General features: G+C 37.1%; 1 protein-coding gene across 2 annotated transcripts in view; it reads left to right on the top strand.

Moving 5' to 3' along the window:
- kel (kelch protein) overlaps nucleotides 1-17408 on the top strand; it is a 65939-nt gene extending 48531 nt beyond the window's left edge. For both annotated transcript variants that reach the window (XM_083141576.1, XM_083141575.1), the window contains 4 exons: nucleotides 1520-1660; nucleotides 4737-4851; nucleotides 6500-6640; nucleotides 10953-17408. In XM_083141576.1, the coding sequence (XP_082997702.1) occupies nucleotides 1520-1660; nucleotides 4737-4851; nucleotides 6500-6640; nucleotides 10953-11125 (570 nt within the window). In that variant the 3' untranslated portion in view covers nucleotides 11126-17408. The remainder of the gene's footprint in view (nucleotides 1-1519; nucleotides 1661-4736; nucleotides 4852-6499; nucleotides 6641-10952) is intronic.
- Nucleotides 17409-18859: the final 1451 nt, after the last annotated feature.

Below are 18859 nucleotides of genomic sequence, written 5' to 3'. Positions count from 1 at the left end.
CAGGTGCGAGTGTTCTGACTGTTAACAAACCCGTCCAAATGAAACCAGGCTCCATAGCATCACAATATAAGTCACCCACATATCACCACAAGCAACAATACTCCGAAATATTTTCTACTTTTACATCAATAAATTTTTCAAATGAGAGTTCGGGGACTTTTGAATTGCACTGTATCTGTGAGTTCCAGCACCATGGGTAACACACCAGCCACTCCTGTGTCCTTTTGAACGCACAAATGCAATGTCTTCTTTTTGCCACTCACTAATTTCTTTCTTCCAATACATTGTGCACACAAGAAACATGCAGCTGTCAGGACGCACGATTGCCATAGATACGATGTGCCACCTATCTCATAACCTGCTAAGCTGAATGGAGTGCCATGCATAGTGGCCTCTGGTGCTGCAAACACGAGCGTTATGGGAGTGTAAGGGGCAACCCTTTCTCAAGACACACAAATGACAACCTCACTTCCACATAGTACACCCTGGACTAAGGAGGTTCTGACGTCTGGAGTCGCAGCCAGTATAATTCGCTCTGAGACTTGTATTGTGTCATTCCTATAGGTTTCTGATTGACCCTTCATCTATTTCATCTTATCGCCATTCATCCTCATCTTTGCAATTAGCCAAAAGTGGCAAAAATATGAAGCAAAAGAATTAATTCATTCGTAACCAGTACGTGTTTGCCGGGAGGGGTATCATATTTTGTCCTGTGTGCTTGACTTAAATGCATCTGTGAATTTGACAGTTTGATTTATTTAATGGAATTACTCATAAACAGGGAACTCATTTATATGTAGTAAAAATGTGCTAAATATTTAAATACATATTTACTTATTTTCACCAAAATATGGAGTTAAATATGGACTTACTAAAAAGGTATTTTTTTTACAATTTTAAGATGCTTCACAAGATACATATAATACAGTACGCTTACATGGACATTAGTTGTAAAACAGCACAAAATGTGTTTTTATTTTCTGTTTCCAAAACAATGAATAACAAAATTTTGTTGTAAGTGTTCAAATGTGAATTTACGTCTGCTGTCTCTTAAAATGGATTTATATTGACTAAAACTGTGTTCAATATCGCAAGAAGTAATACGAGTGTATTTCATACTTGTCAGTTATTCCCAACTCTTTCAGTCACACGGGGACTTGTAGTTATTGCGTGAATATGGAGTATATGTTGAGAAATGTTCTGAAATATGGAAACAATATGTAAAGATATCTCAAATATGTCAAATATGAGCCAGAACCTAATATATGTAAAAATATGGAAAATGAAAACTGCATTTTTCGAGCCTACACGTCAGGATGCGCAAGGATAATACTGATTTCAGCTTCTTATATAAATATGTATTTACATGTAAATCCATTCCCAGCTCATAAATAATGTTCTGTGGTACAACATGTAAAGACAGTTATGCCACAAAAGGAACACTATTAGAAAATCATTGTTCACAAAGTAATATTTGTTATATCGTCTTTATAATGTTGGTTAATTTTACTCACGGCAGGTCGGAGGATTCGATGGCTCCACCGGACTCAACTCTGCAGAGATGTACGACCCTCGCACCCATGAATGGAAGATGATAGCATCCATGTCAACCCGAAGGAGTAGCGTTGGTGTGGGAGTGGTCAATGGCTTCTTGTATGCTGTAAGTTGCTTCTTATTGTATATGTATTAGGGATGGGACTGATTAATCGGTACTCTATCAGTATCAGCCGATATAGGCATATCGGTGTATTAGTTTATCGGTAAAATTGCTGATTATTTTACTGATCCAATATATTGATAAATATCTTATAATTTAGTGCAAAAGTTTTGCCATTTTGTTGTTGTTTTTATGGATAATGTCCCTGCCCTACTTTCTAAAAAAGTAAATGTTTAAATATTCAACTTCTTTTGCACTGCAGCCACCTCGAAACACACGTATTAAGAAGATCAATGAACATTCCAGGTTCTTCAAGGACCATTTCTAAATTTATATCAGATCGATAGAATATCAGCTATCGGTAAATTTTATATCAGTACTTTATCAGTATCAGCCAAAATTTCATAGCTACCCATCCCTAATATGTATTATTGACGTACTTGTGTTTTGTTTTTTTCCTACCTGTGAGGTACTGAGTAGTACCGGGTGTCCCAGAAGTCTTTCCCTGATTACAAACTTTATTCATATCCACTATATGCAAGGTAGAGATGTGAAAGTGGTGCCAAAATGTTGGAAAACCAGTCAGCACGACGTTGTTGTAGGTGTTCATGACTGAGTTACGCTACTCATTCATAGCTCTCCAATTTCTTCATGATGCACAGTGATCCAGAATGCCAAAAAAGTCGGCAGAAATAGAAATTTTGACTTGTTGGTAAGGGGATAAAACATGAACACTTCTCTAAACAACTAAATCAGGCATAAAACTGCCAAAGGAATTTTTCTTTAATTGATTATTTGTTCTTCTTTTCGAGCCTCAAAATGTCGGTTCGTGAAAATGAAATTTTCGACATATATTTTGTACTTATGTTTGAGACTTGTTGTAGCAATTATTTTTTTGCTGGACAATATATTTGTGCTAGGTAGACTCACAACTTCTCAGTAATGTACAGAAAAAGAACACATTGGAATTATAGTAAAATATAGCATTTTTATTTTTGACTTGAAAATACAAAAGATATCTTGAGTTAGCATAGCCTTCGCCGCTATTTCCCACAACGATTTCTAAAACAAGGGATACTTTAAAGTATTGTGAAAACTTTTTGCTAATTTTGACAAAGTTAGCTTGTTTGTGAACGTTTTCTCTGCTGTTAATGGGTCAGCTGTCAACCCTGAATTAAATGTGGTCACATGTGCATGTGCCAGGGGAATAGGAGGTCTCCAATTTCACTATCAGCTGATGCTTAATATATATAGAAGTAGTGCAGTGTAACAATGATTTATTCAAACCCTCCAAACAACCCCAAACACCCCCAAAACTTTCATCAACACCCTCCTTAAATTTTTTACCAAAGGCTCGTGCTGTGTAAATATTACTCAGAAGCAAAACTACTTCCTAAGTCCAAATTATAATTACATAAACCATTTGACTAACAATACCTTTGTTGGTTAAACTAATTGCATCAAGTTTGAACATCTTTATTGTATTTCACAATTGATAAAGGTGAGAGAAAAGAACATGTGTATATACCAAGCTGAAATGCAGGAAGGCACATGTGGGTGAAATTTGCACAGGTGATGTTTCTACGGCCCTGTGAGGGGAACTAAGGAAGCCTCACAGCCGATTCAAGGTCATGACATTCGAAAGAGTTTACTGTAAAGGTACTGAGAAGGGTCACCTCAGGCACTCCTTGATAAAGATGAAAAAAATATTTCAAAATTGCTTGGGTCATTTTTACATGTTCATGTGTCCTTGCAGGTTAATGGTGGTGGTGTTTCATATAAATCCACAAAACATTATTCCTCAAGAATATGGCGAAGATAGGAATGATGAAATTAAGCATTTGTTTCATTCGTGTTAGATTCTATAAATATTGAAAATACATTGCTTAAGATTGTGTTAAGACCTTTAGTGTTGATATGTCGTGGTGCTGTAGCTAAGTATTTTAAGAATATGAAACTTGCTGCCGAAATTAAGATAATTTTCTTAAAAGTAACTTCAGTTGACTGAAAAAAATGGTTGTTTTGTAGTTGCTTTTTCTTCATTCTGTGCACTCTCAAAAGCAGATTATCAGTTTTGAAGAAAGTAGTGACAGAAATAGAAGGCGATAAACTGAAGAACTTTGTCAGGAAAATACATCTGAGGAACTTGCATTCACCACCAAAGTACATCTAAAGGAGAAGGAAAGATATCAGAACTAGTTAATAAATATTTAGTGCCTTGAAAGACAATAACTTATCTTCAAAGTGATTTGAGAGGAAGTCTGTTTTCCTGGCTTTAAACATTTATTGTGCATAAATTCATTTTAATGATACTTCTCACAATTATTATTTTTATATCATTATTATTATCATTATTATCCTTATTGTTGTTATTATTTAATATATTTCTGATAATGGATTCTGTCTTCCAAGTGTATTGTTTAGTTTTACTGTGGTTGCAAGTGTGTATTAAAATAGGTCAAAATTATATTTTTTGTATAAAAATCAAAATAATCAATCTCATGTGAATTCTGTGGACCCAACACATTTGTATTGATTTAGGGATCAAATAGCGATCTCCTAATTTTTGCCTATTTTTTTGGCATTTAGGATGACTGTGCGATGGTGGGTGGCCCCAGGTCGAAATCTCAAAAGAAGAGTTGTTACGCTTCTCCCAGGATATTTGGACGTGCACGTGTCCCATAGCCAGAACCCAAAGCACAGCTTAGACTGCTCGACCATGGTGCAGGATGATATTACTTGTAGTTGATCAAATTAGCTCCTGAAATTTTAATCAAAAAACGTGGCTGAGTGGTTAGTACATCGCGCTGTGATGCTAGGGGTCCCTGGTTCAAATCCTGCTCGGGTTGTTTGTAAATGTCCATTCATCAATTTCATTATTTCATCCCCATCTTCATAAATTAGCCAAAAGGCACAAAATGCGAAGTAGAATAAAACAAATCAATCAATCAAAAAATGTGTTTAAGTGCTTGTAACAACTGGACATACAAAAGCAAGATCACTTTAATTGTTTTACCCAATGCTAATGGAAAATTCTTGATGTTTGTTGTGTGAAAGTTATTTCCCTGTTTGCTTGCAGGTGGGTGGCTACGATGGAGCCTCGAGGCAATGCTTGAGCTCGGTTGAGTGCTACAACCCTGAAACCGATTCTTGGTCTCCTGTCCCGGATATGTCGGCTAGGAGAAGTGGAGCAGGTGAGTTCAATCGAGCATCTCGAAAAGTAGAATGGAGTACATTCATTGTAAATTCAAGGTATTTGTTAGTGACAAGAATTTAGTTACTCTGATTTACTGTGTAGTTCACAACTGGCCAAAGCTGTTGGCCTGAGTAAAATTTTTCATTCCTGTGCTCAGGCGAAACACTCGGTGTAACTGGACAGTTGACTGAAACTGTAGACCTTTGTACCGGACATTCATTTCACAGTGGTGAGCACAGCTTGCTACAATGCAAAGAGTCCCAGGTTCAAATCCCACCCTGGACATGAGTGTTCTTTGTGTCCCTTCATCAATTTCATCATATCACCACTTAACCACATCTTCGCGATTAGCCAAAAATGGCAGAAATGCGAAGTAAAACAATCAATCGATCAACTGTGGACCTGTGCAATTGTCTTGTTCACATGCTCAGTTGTGAAAAAAAAGTAAAGTGTTCCCCTGTGCTTCGCACCAAGCTATGAAAGCATATTGAGGGTGTGGAATTAGGGAGCCCCCACACTTGATCACGGCCGAAGGTGGGGGTGATATCATCAGCACCATGCCCCTGGCTGCCTTTACTTCCCTGAGTTTCCTCCAGGTACCCACTTTATACAATGTTGAATGGGTGCCGCTTGAACAGATGGTAAAACATCTCTGTTCTCCCACGCCGAGGATCAAATCCAGGTCCCTCGCATGGTAGTCAGATGCCCTAACGACAGCTACTGTGGCTCTGTTGTGCGTTCTTCCTTTTGTACAGTCTTTTGTTTATTCTAGTGAGTGGAAGACCATTTGCAGTGGTGACGAAGTTTAGTAGGTTTGATTACAAAACAACTCTTTTGTCCACTTTGGTGTTATGTCTGCTCAGAAGTCAGAAAATATGATTGGTTATTGAAATGCCACTGTTACTCACTTCGTAACCTGCTTCAGTTCTTTACGAAAAATACTTCTCAAATTGTTTATTTTCTTCACTTTCATTTTGCAGCTTGCATTAGCCTTCACTTCTTTCAGCTTCTCAACAAGAACATCGTATGCTGATGTCTTCAATCTGTCACTATAATCTTTGCTCTTAACCAGGGGTAGAAAAAATACAGGATGCCCGGTTGCCATGGCACCTGAAAATTTTCACTTGCTGCCTGAATTTTGAAATTCCAGTTCTAAAAAACATGTTCAATATATAAACATGACTTGTATATCATCAGGTTTCTCAAGAACAGTTCTATTTTAAAAAGTCTGTTAGTGAGGGTGAGGGCGTGAAATAATGATTTTGTGCTGAAATATGTAAGAAAATTAAAGTTTAAAATGTAAGTATTTTTTTATTATACTAATTTACGAAATAATTTTTTTTTTTTACATCTGCGTAAAAAACTGGTTTTCTATGTGAATTACATAAAAACGTACCAAGTAAATTACTTTGACAACCCTGATCACGTGTATCATTAAATCAGGATAATGAACATGCCATTATAAATTTATGCACTGTTGTTAGCTGAATTTTAAAATCTGAAGTTATATGGGATAGTCGGCCTTATATTGGAATATATTGCACAGTTATTCATGCTGTTTCCAGTGTTCAGCCATGCACGCGACTTAAAGAAAACACTGCAGAGGAATATTATTGATAGTGCAAAAGAGAAATCATTCATTGCAGGTGTTGGTGTACTGGATGGCATACTGTATGCTGTTGGAGGCCATGACGGTCCTTTAGTTCGAAAGAGCGTGGAAGCCTATAACCCTGAGACAAAAACATGGACTCCTGTAGGTGATATGGCATTCTGCAGAAGAAATGCAGGTTAGTGAAATAAATTATCTGAATGTAGTATTTATTACTCATGTGTTTAATTAACACTATAACGACGGCTACAATGACTATACGTTATTGTCGGATCGGGTCTATTCGACCCGGGGAAATATTATACATTTTTTTCAGGCGTTCAAATTTTCTAATTGATATCAATGACTGAAAATAATGTTTCAGGTTATTTATTAATGAAGTTTAACCATTTACATGTTTCTAATATGTAACATGATTTACAAAAGAAATTTAAACATTGAATAACATATGTTATAAAGAAACCCTTGAGTTTTGATTGTAATAGTTTTCTTACATTTGGAACAGTTTTATCATACGTCCAGTTATCAGTAATGATTTGTAAGAATTTACATATTTTTATTATCTACTTTTTGTCAACAATAACTTACAACTTCAATTAACATGTGTTATATAGAAAACGTGAATGCTGAGTACAAACGTTTGCATACATTTCGAGCACACTGTTCTTGTTTTTCAGATCGATTTTTGATGAAAAAATATAACACCTCCTTCTGGATTGCTTCTGTACACCTTGCTCTTCATTTGAACACCCGTTGGTTTGCTCGTCCATTACTAGTTTGCCACTGAGCTCCTTTCCCAAGAACCTTCTACGTCTACCCGATTTGGCTCCCAATTCTTACGGATGTACTGTTTGGTACAAAACAAATGCATTTAGTACACTGAAGTCGATCATGTCATGAAATATAACCATTGGCCATCTCCGAGGTTTTCGTTTCACACTGTAGTTTCGCACCATTTGGTCCAATTTGTCAACACCAAATTTTGTTTTATTATAAGTAATTATAACATCAGGCTTTTGCTGTGCTGTGGAAGCGTCGATTTTCGGCTGTTCATGGAACTTAGAAAGTAGAATCACCACCTTGTTCTTCTTGGGGCAATATGATGTTATCGTCAGATCATCTTGAAATCCAAACAAAGTGGAGCAACACACTCGCTGCTTTGTGGCAGTAAACTCTGGCAGCAGCTCTCCTTTGTTATTTCGCATCGTGCCGACCAGAGTAAGTTTCTTGGCAAGTAGATCCCTTGCAAGAAATACACTGGTGAAGAAAATATCGCACGTGATGTTTTTTCCACTGCCTTCGATTTCCTTCACAAAGTCCTTCACTACTCTCTCTACTTGATTTTTCTCCCTATTAACTCCAGCTTCCTTTCCTTTGTAGATTTGAGCCTTCAAAACAAAAGCTGTTTGACAATCACAAATCAGCCACTGCTTGATTCCGTATTTAGCAGATTTCGACGGCATGCACTGTATGAAAGGGCATCGCTCTCTAAAATTGACCAGTTGTTCGTATACAGTCATGATGCCATCAGTAATGTACGTTTCTCGGAGGTAAACAGTCCAAGTCTAGAATACATCTCTTATAGGTTCGAGCTTACCTGGAGACGAGACACGAGACCTACGCTTTCGTGTAGTTGGTACGCGAGCCATTGCATTTCTTCAATTATACACAAGAACTCGTGAGAACGAACAAATTCGTCGTCCAAACTACACAGATGCTCCGCACCAAACAAATTGTGCATGCAGATTCGTTCAGAAAGTTCTGGAAAATTGCTGCACCTGTGTTTTGAAACCAATAAACTTAAATAACCAACAACAGTTATGCAGACTATTGTCGACAAACAAAAAAAAAACATTTTCTGCAGTATCCGTCTGCAACTTAGGTTATTTGTTTTTCCTGGGTAAACTGAACAGGCAAAGGGTACTGTATAGAATTTCAATTGATTGATTTGCTTTATTTTACTTCGCGGTTTGTGCCTCTTGGCTAATTTGCGAAGATGGGGATCAGTGATGAAATTGATGAATGGACATTTACAAAGAAAATTGCCGAGGGGGGATTCGAACCCGGGACCATTGACGTCACAGTGCAATGTGCTAACCACTCAGCCAAGGGGACCAGGAATACGCTTTTGAAGGTTGTGACTATCCTTGAAAAGTCACAGAGGCAAAGAGGGATATTTCTGCAGTAGAAAAATAGGCCTATATTTTGAAAAATTAAAATCGGGCCTAAAGGACCCGTCCGTCTGCAACGCGAGTAATACATTTTCTGACTAAACATAAAAAATAACCAAAGATTGCAATAAATGATTTCAAAGGCCTTCGAAATTGACGAAAAGTCACGGAAGGAGAACACATTAATTTGCAGCATTAAAAAATTAGACAGGTATAAAAATTGAAACCGGGCCTAAAAGACCCATCCGTCGTTACAGTGTTAAATACACCTTGTCAAAAGGCCAAATACGTATCAGGTTTTATTTCATTTTAATTACAGGTTGTTGGTATAACGATAGGAAAGGAACAGATTAATCGGGACACTATCGGTATCGGCCAATATAGGCATATCAGTGTATCGGTATAAATGTCTTATAATTAAGTGCAAAATTATGCCATTTCCTTATAATTTTTGTGGATGATCTCAATGCCCTACTTTTTAAAAATAAATGTCTAAATATGCAACTTCTTTTGCTCTGTAGTCACCTCGAAATGCACATTTATTAAGGAGGTCAGTGAACCAGTCAGGCCCTTCAAGGGCTACCTGGAATTTTATATCAGATCGGTAGAATATCTGTTATCGGTATCAGCCAAAATTTGATATCTGCCCATCCATATGAGGGTCACTATTTATATTTTGAGCCTAACAATGAAAAAACAGGAATTTGGCATTGAAAACTGCTTTATTGTTTTTCGAAGTATTCTCCTTTATGGTCAATACACTTTTGCATTCATTCGAACCATTTGTCAAAGCAGTTTTTCCAATCTTCTTGAGACACCTCCATAATATGGTTTTTGAACGCATCAACGGCATCTTCCGCTGACGAAAATCGTTGTTCATGCAATTTATTCTTGACATTCGCGAACAAGAAGAAGTCATTGGGTGCCAAATCAGGACTGTACGGCGGATGACCCATCAATTCGATTTTTTGACTGTTCATAAAGTCGGTTGTTAGACGAGATGTGTGGCAGCTGGCATTGTCTTGATGAAGAATGATCCGACGGCGTTTGTTTGTTTTCCGTATTTGACCGAAGACGTCTGGCAAACAAATTGTTGTGTACCATTCAGAGTTGACCGTTCTATGTTCCTCTAAAGGCACAGTTGCCACATGACCAGTTTTCCCGAAAAAACAGGTGACCATTTGTTTTGATGTGCTTCGAACACGAACAACTTTTGTTGGATTGGGTTCATCTTGAAACACCCATACAGTCGACTGCTGTTTACGTTCCGGCTCATATGCATATATCCATCATTCGTCACCTGTTACAATCTTATATACGTCTTTTGAAGCACCACGATTGTATTTATTGAGCATTTGTTTGCACCAATCGACGCGAGCGTCTTTTTGAGTTTTTGTCAAATTGTGTGGGATCCAACGAGAACATACCTTTCTCACAGCTAAATGATCATGTAATATTTTATATATGCTGGTGGAACTAATGCCTATGGTTGCCTCAATCTCACAGTATGTCACATGACGATCTTGCAGTATTAGGTTTTGCACAGGATCAATGTTTTCTTGAACAACAACTGATTTTGAACGACCTTCGCGAATCTCGTCGGTGAGCGAATGGCGGCCACGATTAAATTCGTTATACCAGCGTTTCAAAGTGGCAAAGGATGGGGCTTCATCGCCAAATGTGGAAGTAAGTTGATCGATGCACTCTTGTCTTGATAATCCACGTCGAAAATCGTAAAAAATCATAGCACGAAAATGTTCACGAGTTAATTCCATTTTATTGTTGTTGCGCAATCTCCAAGGCAACATAAACAACACAAATAAAGCTATTGACAAAACATTTGAAGTACGTTATGGTCAATAATGCCAGACGATTCCGTGCAAACGTCAAGTCGCGCATAACTTCAATCAGTGTTGCCAAGGCTCAAAATATAAATAGTGGCCCTCGTATATAATGAATTAATGATAAAGAAGAAAGATTTTTACTTGATCCTTAACTAAAAACATTTACAATCTCCTGCAGTAGAGCAGTCCTTTTAGGGGTTGAGGACCTACCAAACTGCTTTTTGATGGATGATGTGTGTACAGCAGAACCTTCATTTTACATTTTTCAGAGTACCAAAATAAAAACTTAAGTTAGTTATTTCACATATAACTAATATTGAAATTGCTCTTCAGTTATGAAAGCCACTTTTAGCATGCAAAATTGGTGTTTTTTTTTAATGTATTGTTCATAATTTTCAATTATATTTGCCATGCTTGGAAATGCATTACATTTGTGTGATTGAATGTTGATGTGCATTTGTTTTCCTTGCGACAGGTGTGGTTGCGCAGGGTGGTTTGATGTATGTCGTCGGAGGCGATGACGGAATGGCAAATCTGGCCTCCGTAGAAGTATACAATCCGAAAATGGATTCCTGGTCCATGCTGCCTTCTTCGATGAGCATCGGGCGTAGTTATACAGGAGTGGCTATCATTGATAAGCCCGTATGAAGATCACAGATACCAGCGACATCTCACGAGGCTGTGGGCTTAAAGAAAGTAGTCATGAAAAAGTGGATTCTGTGCATACTGAACAGTGGTTTGACGGAGGATGAAATTATGAGTGTGCTAATCCATGGTATGCACTCACACCCACATTAATTTGATAAACAAGACACTAACCGAATATAAGACATGTCGTTTTATGATGTATAAACAGAAATGTGCATACGCAACCCCACGTTCTTTATTTTAATGTATAAAAAGAAATGGTCATTCCAATTTTCCAAAAAGATACTGTCCGACAGATTTCCAATATAATTTCCATTTTAACAGTTGATATTGTGGCATCTTTCACTATGAACATACAACTTGTAAATATCTAATATATGTTCATAAACTAGATGTGTATAGCAGTGTAAATATCTACATGTGTATTGATGTACTTAAGGAGTCTGTGGACCTTTTTGAAGTTCAGAAAAGTCACACAAGAGGGCATTGTGCTCAAGCACTGCATTGGAAAGACTGGTTTATGATAGGTTCTAAAGACTGCTCTTTAGATGTAAGTTACTATTAGCAATAGAAATGAAGCAGTATTAAGTAAAAGTGTTGAGAAAATATGATTTGTGATTAGAGAAGAAATAATTAAAGTTTTAGGTTGTAACAACTAGTTGTCTACACACACAGATTTGGTCCATGATTTTGCCAATTTTTCTAACTTTTTTGTCATCCAGAACAAAATGAACAAAGGTAGGAAATGTGACTGGATTCATGAATGTTTCACTGATAACTTTGATCATTTTGGATCATTACGTAAATTGTTCCAACGAACGTTTTGAGGGTTAAAAAATTGTGGTGCGATTTTCTGCAGTTGAAATACTGCGGGAAGAAGCTTTGTACAAACTCCGACTCACAACCCAACTCAGATAAACTGAACAATATTCTAAATTTTGCACCATATAGCATTAGTCTTTCACAACTTCATAAGTGTAACAACAAAAAGTGTGAGCATATAATGATAACGAGATACGAAGTATCCTCTTTCAAGATTGCTTTCATTATTATTATTGGTATATGTTTTCATTAAGTTTGCAATGTTGTCAAAGCAGGTACTTGCAATAAAGGAGGGATCAAGCCAGTTTTCTAGAAATTTTGAGCGGAACTCTCCCAGTAACAAATTTGTTTTTCCAATTACACAAGATGTCAGATGAAATATATAACAACAACACAACAGGCTTAAAAGATAACACTGTTTAAGGAGGAAGAAATTCAATAAGTTTCAGTGGAAGTTGACAGCATTCAGACAGGTATCCATTTGTTTGGAGAGGCATGTGACAGTGGTATCGGCTTATCCCTATTATGAATAGTTGCATAGTTATGAAGAAAGTAGGAGTTTATTTCTGCTAGGAAATCTCGCAATTTATCCTTTAATGTGATTTCCAGATTTCCCCGAGAAAGAATGTGGCAAAGAGTCCGAAACGTCTGGATTTTTAAAGGGCTTTTAAACTATACATAAGTAGTTACTTATGTTTTAAATTCACTTCAATGGCAGAACAACGTCTTTTTCTTGCTTGGGATTTGACTTTTTTTTTAAGCTGTAGAAGGTTCCTCTCTAACAACCTCCAAATTTTGAAAGCCAGGGGAGATAGTATTTGATTACTATTCACTCCTGTGTTAATCTGTGATTTGTTAGAGTTCCCAGTGAAGGCTCGCAGCACAGTGGTTACGATCCCATTTTAAAAATGTAGCCCCAGTCCTGATTAGCATATCTGAGTGCAAAGTTTACTCTAACTTTGTGTGAAGTATTGACCACATTATTTAAGACTACAACAAAGAGACAGAACAATTTGTTAATTTTAGACTTTCCATGGGGGAGTTTGCACTCCTAATCTGCCCATGTTCAAAGTGTAGAGGAGATAAAATAATAGGATGTTTGCCCATATCATTTGATGTGTTGTTGCAGATTTCTCATGCCACTTTGTCACAACTGGTTATTTTTTTTTTTACTCCAGTAACGAAGTAACAAAATCAAGATTTATTCAACAAAGTAATATGCACAGGAGATGTACTGTGTAGAGATATTTAAGCAAAGTATGCAGGCTCAACGAGGACTCGAACCTGGATCTCTGGCATAATGTATCATAAGTCTACCAATTGAGCTACCAAACCCTTGTTTCACGTGGAGCACCATGCCAGGAAATACTTGACACTGTCAACATGCAACAAATCCCGTTGTTGTATCACTGAAAGCGACAATTCCACACAGATTGAACAGCACAAACAGGGCCTCCCCGATGGCGCAGTGGTAGTGTCGCCGCCTTGTAATCAAGGGGTCCTGGGTTCGATACCCGGTGGAGGCACATAGTGGTTCCGATCCCACTTTCTGTAGGTCCAATCCCGATTAGCCTAACTGCAAAACGTGGGCTTAAAACTCAAACTCAATCAAAATCAATAAACAGCACAAGCGAAAAATCAATGAAATCAGGCTGCCTCAGTAGCTCAGTTCTTTGAGAAATGGCACAGTATGCCAGAAATCGAGATTCGAGTCCTGATCAAGCATGCATTTTTTGCTTACTATACTGCTCACATTTCCAACTGGCGGTTGGGAAACAACGAATCGGCGATCAGTTGAATTCTCTTCAGCTGACATCGCGCATTTTCGAGTCGCAAGGCACCGAAAGTTCCTTTCGGGATGAAACAAATGAGTGGCGGATACACCACATGTTGCCAAACGTACTGTAAAACGGAGAGAGAGAGAGAGTTGATCAGTGCCGTTACTGGAAAATTAGTACACAAAACACTCAAACACTACAAATAAGCTAATAAGAAACAACTGACAAAAATAGATGTACACTTTTCAAAGATGTAATGGGAGAGCGATGTTACCCCTACAGCTGTACATCACAACTGAGGCTGTTGACACTCGTCGAGCCCCACAAACGATTGGTGAACAGATGGAGCTAGGTAACAAAAAGTAGGTGAACCGCCAGTTGGGTTCGCGATCAGTACAATTTATATGTTAAGTAATAGGCTTCAATTAAATTATTCTTGGTTTATATGATGACATTTTCTCTTTGAGTGTCCTGGAGACAGAAAACTGACATCATTTCCTAATTCTGCATAGTAATGACTTGGTGAACCCTCGCATCCTAATCTTTATTCATATTTTAGGTAACAGCAGGTGTGATGAGAAGTTTGACATATTTGACTACTCGGCAGTTTCTTTTAAGAATTTAAACTACTTAATTTAGGGAAATATTTAACATATTTGCTAGTTTCTGCACATTCCTACTTACCATTACTTGATTTCATTAAATCCTTGGATAAGATATCCAAGAATGTATTTGAAAATTCTTCAAGTGCAATGTGATGTTGATTGCCTGGCAGAATGATATAATGTATGTAGAGTGACATATTCAGTGTAAATTATTTGGTTACATTAATGTGTGTCTTCATGCAAAAACACGTTTCATTAGATTAAAATTTAAAAAAAAAACAATTTCGTTCTAGAATAGTGATAACCTTCGTAGATATAATTTTTAGAGTGAAAATAGTTTAATTTACTCTTTTAATTATATCGGTAACAAAATAATGTTTTGTTATAGTGTACATGTTATACATCATTATTTATGCATTTAATTGCTTATAGCCATAGTCAAGACACATCACCATTTATTTGTTTAAATATAAACAATGAGACTTCAGTATACAATCACTTTGTAGTGTAATATTGATAATATATTGATGTTATTGAGATTTTTAGTGTAGGGATGGTTGTGAAGGATTACAAATTCATGTGTTTTCATATGAAAACTCTATCATGGAAAATAGTTCAAATATTTGTGTATATTTTGAATTGTGTATGTCTTTTCAAAGGTTGCGTAGGTGAGCAAATTGTCCATAGAAGTACTAAGGCTCATTCCATGTTTATTTTCACATTGTTTTCCTCAAAATTAAATGCTTAATGAATGTGGAACGATAACCAAAGAAAAATTGTTTTTAATATATATATTTTTTGTACAAATTGTCTTTAATAATGGAATAGGTGAAATATGTATTGTTTTGTGTCTGTGATTTTTCAACATTTGCATCGTTCTAGTTCATTTTGTGTGTAGAAAGTTTACATGGTGAAGTGTACATTTGCAACTGCACTCATGGACTGTGAGATTACTTGCGACAGTTTTCTTAATGATGTGCGTTACTTGTGACTAGACCTCGATAAAGATATCATTGCTTATGCGAGCGTACCACAAGTGTGTATTGAATGTGGTATTTTCACTGTTAATGGGAAAGGAAGTTCGTTATGTGAAACGTTTTACCTTATCCTGAATTTTTGGACAAAACACATTGGAATTGAAATTCGTCAAATTTCTGAATAAGTAGTCTTTGCTGTAAAGTAACAAGAATATGTACGTGGGTTGGAGATTTAATAGTGGCAACTATTTATTTACAAATGACGCATAAGAGATACCCCTGTAAAACTTTTACAGCCCTTTGATGTAGTCATCAACATTGTGTACAACCCGTTGCCAGCGATGTGGAAGTCATCCGTCATGTCATGTTCACGGTTCGAATGGAGTGGTCTATTGCATGAAGATTCTGTGGAACAATTTGGAAATCAATGCCCTTCATCTTAGGGATTAAATCAAATCGCATGGGCTAAAGTCCGGAGAGTATGGGGGATGGCAGAGCACTTACCAGCCTCATTGAGCTAACAAATCAGACACAGGTTGCATTTCGTGTACTCGAGCGTTGTCCTGCAAAAAGATGATTAGGTTCAGCAGAACAAATTCCCTACATGCCTCACGAGGACCTTGTCGTACTGTATGGCCGTGGGCACATTCCATCTTTATCCAACTTTACTGTTCGTGCTTTGAACACATTGTTGTAACTACACAACTTTAGACCGCCAGCTCCAACAATCCTCTCTCTATTCCTCTCACCATTGTGGATGCGCCTAGTGTTGGAAGAAATAGTCAATTTACTGAGAGGTAGTTTAGGTGTCAAACTAACGTGTGATATAAACGAGAAACACCGGTTCCATTTCGTGGCATACATATAGCAGTGCTGCCACTATTAAATATCCAACCCACGTATGTGGGCAAAATAATCAGTGACATGTCAAGGAATATGATTTTTTTTTCAGAACAGGTAGGAAAAATAAGCATGGGGTCATAACCCCCCAGCCATGTCAGTGATTATCATGTTAGCAGTTGCAATTTAATAGTAATGATATGTGGATGATATTAGGGTATAATGTAGACTCATAGGAGGTAATTGCTTTCATTTATTCTGTTTAAAGTGGTGAGAAGGCTGTGAATATTTTGACACACTATTCTGCAACTATTTTAACCATTGTAAAAAGGGAACAATGTTATATTTTGCATTTGAACCCAGGATTGTGTGTATTCAGTGTATACCAATTGCCTATCAAGTAAGGCCATTTCTATATGATCTAAGAGACTCAAACTGAGTAGCTCTATGCATTAAATGAACTTAACAATTAGTAGACTACATAATTTTACTCATTTACTTGTAGTTTTATAAAACTTCATAATTTGTGAAATGCTGAAGGGAGCTTTCAGATTGAAAGGACAAGTCACAAGCAACGCATGACACTTGGGAATGAACCTTCAGAAATAAATGTAATGTTTCATAGGAGACTGTTTTAGTAACTGTTGTTGTGTTGTTGCTTCCGAGGTGAAGTGGTTAGCACAGTGCACTACGATACCAATGGTCGTGAATTCCATCCTCATCGTTCTGATTAGTCAAAAGTGGAAAGTAATGCTAAATAACAAGTTGCTTGTTGCTTGCCATTTTGGTGTGAAACATCCATGTCACATATTTGTTGCCTGTTGCTTGTCAATTCGATCTGGAAGCTCCCTAAGAGTTATTTTGATATGAATCATCTCTTCTCAGTTGCTTCAGTTTTTATTAGGGGTGTGCGGGACAGAATTTTTTTGTTCGGGACGGGAAATTTTTTTAATCCTGACATTCGGGATGGGAAAAAAATTGTCATTTCCCGAAGCTCTGAAAATCTCGAATTCTACACGTCATTTTCAACTTAAGTGATTGTTTTTGCATTTCTGGAATAAAAACAAACGATTTTCGATAAGTTCCAGACACTTGCAATGCAGAAAACATCTAGAATTAACAACTTAATAAAATGATTGTTCGATATTTCCCGACTGCTCGGGATTCCAAAAAGTCAGGAAGTCATTTCCCAAAGTCAGGATCGGGATGGGAATTTTTTTTCTCGATCCCGGTCCAGACTCCTCAGGATCCTGCACACCCATAGTTTACAAAATTAATGCTTCTTTTATGGTGCAGCTCTTTCTCGACGTTTCAATGCTATGATTTTGTTTATTAAGGAGCTCAAGATGTAAATCTTAAATTGTGGGGAAAGTGTGAATTTTGGGGAAAATCTATTATGTATTTATTTCTTGGGACATTGCAAATTAAATACATAATGTGGGGTTATCTTATTTTTTTAGTGATTTTTTAATCCACTATGGGCTTATATTTCCCCCTATTTCCATTCACTTTCTTCGTATATTCATCTTGGTTTTTCTTCATCTTCATTCTTTATACATGCTTCCAAGAATTTTTTGTGGGCCTCCCCGATGGTGCAGCGGTATCGTTGTCGCCTTGTAATCATGGGGTCCTGGGTTCAATACCCTGTGTAGGCACATAGTGGTTCGGATCCCACTTTAAACCGTAATTCCAGTCCCAATTAGCCTTACTGTGCATAAAGTGGACTTAAAACACCAACTCAATCAATCAAAGAATTTTTTGTTTTTGTCTTCATGATAAATATTTATTCAAACTTTAGTTATATTATATATGAAGATACAGGAGTTGTACCTTAGAAGAAGCATTATTCATATTTAAATTACAGTTCACAAGATGGTGACATGGGAAAATGGATAATTGCAAATAATTTCAAGGGAAAGTAAGCAGTTACAAGATAAACTAGGAGCTATATTCCTTCCTTTTGAAATTCTTTGTGCATGATTACTGCCTTGAATGTGTTAGCAGTAATTTTAGTCTCAGCTTACATCATTCAATACTGTTGCAAGCTTTATTTTTTGAATCAGGTTTAAGAATTGAAATGCGAGTATTGTTATGTAAAATAATATTAGCTCCAATATACCGGGTGTCCCAGAAGTGTTTCCCTGATTACAAACTTTATTCATATGCACTATATGCAAGGTAGAGATGTGAAAGTGGTGCCAAAATGTTGGAAAGCTAACCAAGTTTTTTTGTTGCAGGTTTCAGTAACATGGCTGTAGTGTAGCAGTGTCCGTGCCCATGAAACCAGAAATGTTCACAAATCAGGAAAAAGATCAGTGTGTCCTCTGGTATCACGAGACCCGGTCACCAATAACAGTGCAGAGGAACTTTCAAACAACGTATGGAAAGATGTTGAGAGCATTAAGTCGTGGTATGACAAGTTCAAGACCACAGAATCTGTTGCTGACTTACCGAGAAGTGGCCGACCATCAACCATAGCGATTTCAAACAACGTAAAACAACAGCCAAAAAGTTATCTTTATGATATCTTACGCAAACTTTTATTGTTTCGTGCATACAAGGTGCAAATTGTACAGGCTTTGTTGCCTAATGATACCAGGGTACACACTGAGCTTTTTCCTGATTTGTGAACATTCCCGGTTTTATGGGCACTGCCACTGCTACACTACAGGCACGTTACTCAAACCTGCAACAAAGAAACTTGGTTAGTTT

Source organism: Lepisma saccharinum, chromosome 20, assembly GCF_977018435.1.
Source record: "Lepisma saccharinum chromosome 20, izLepSacc3.1, whole genome shotgun sequence".
NCBI lineage: Eukaryota > Metazoa > Arthropoda > Insecta > Zygentoma > Lepismatidae > Lepisma > Lepisma saccharinum.
Note: the sequence above shows the minus strand (reverse complement) of the source record. Positions and strands in the feature narration are given on the sequence as shown.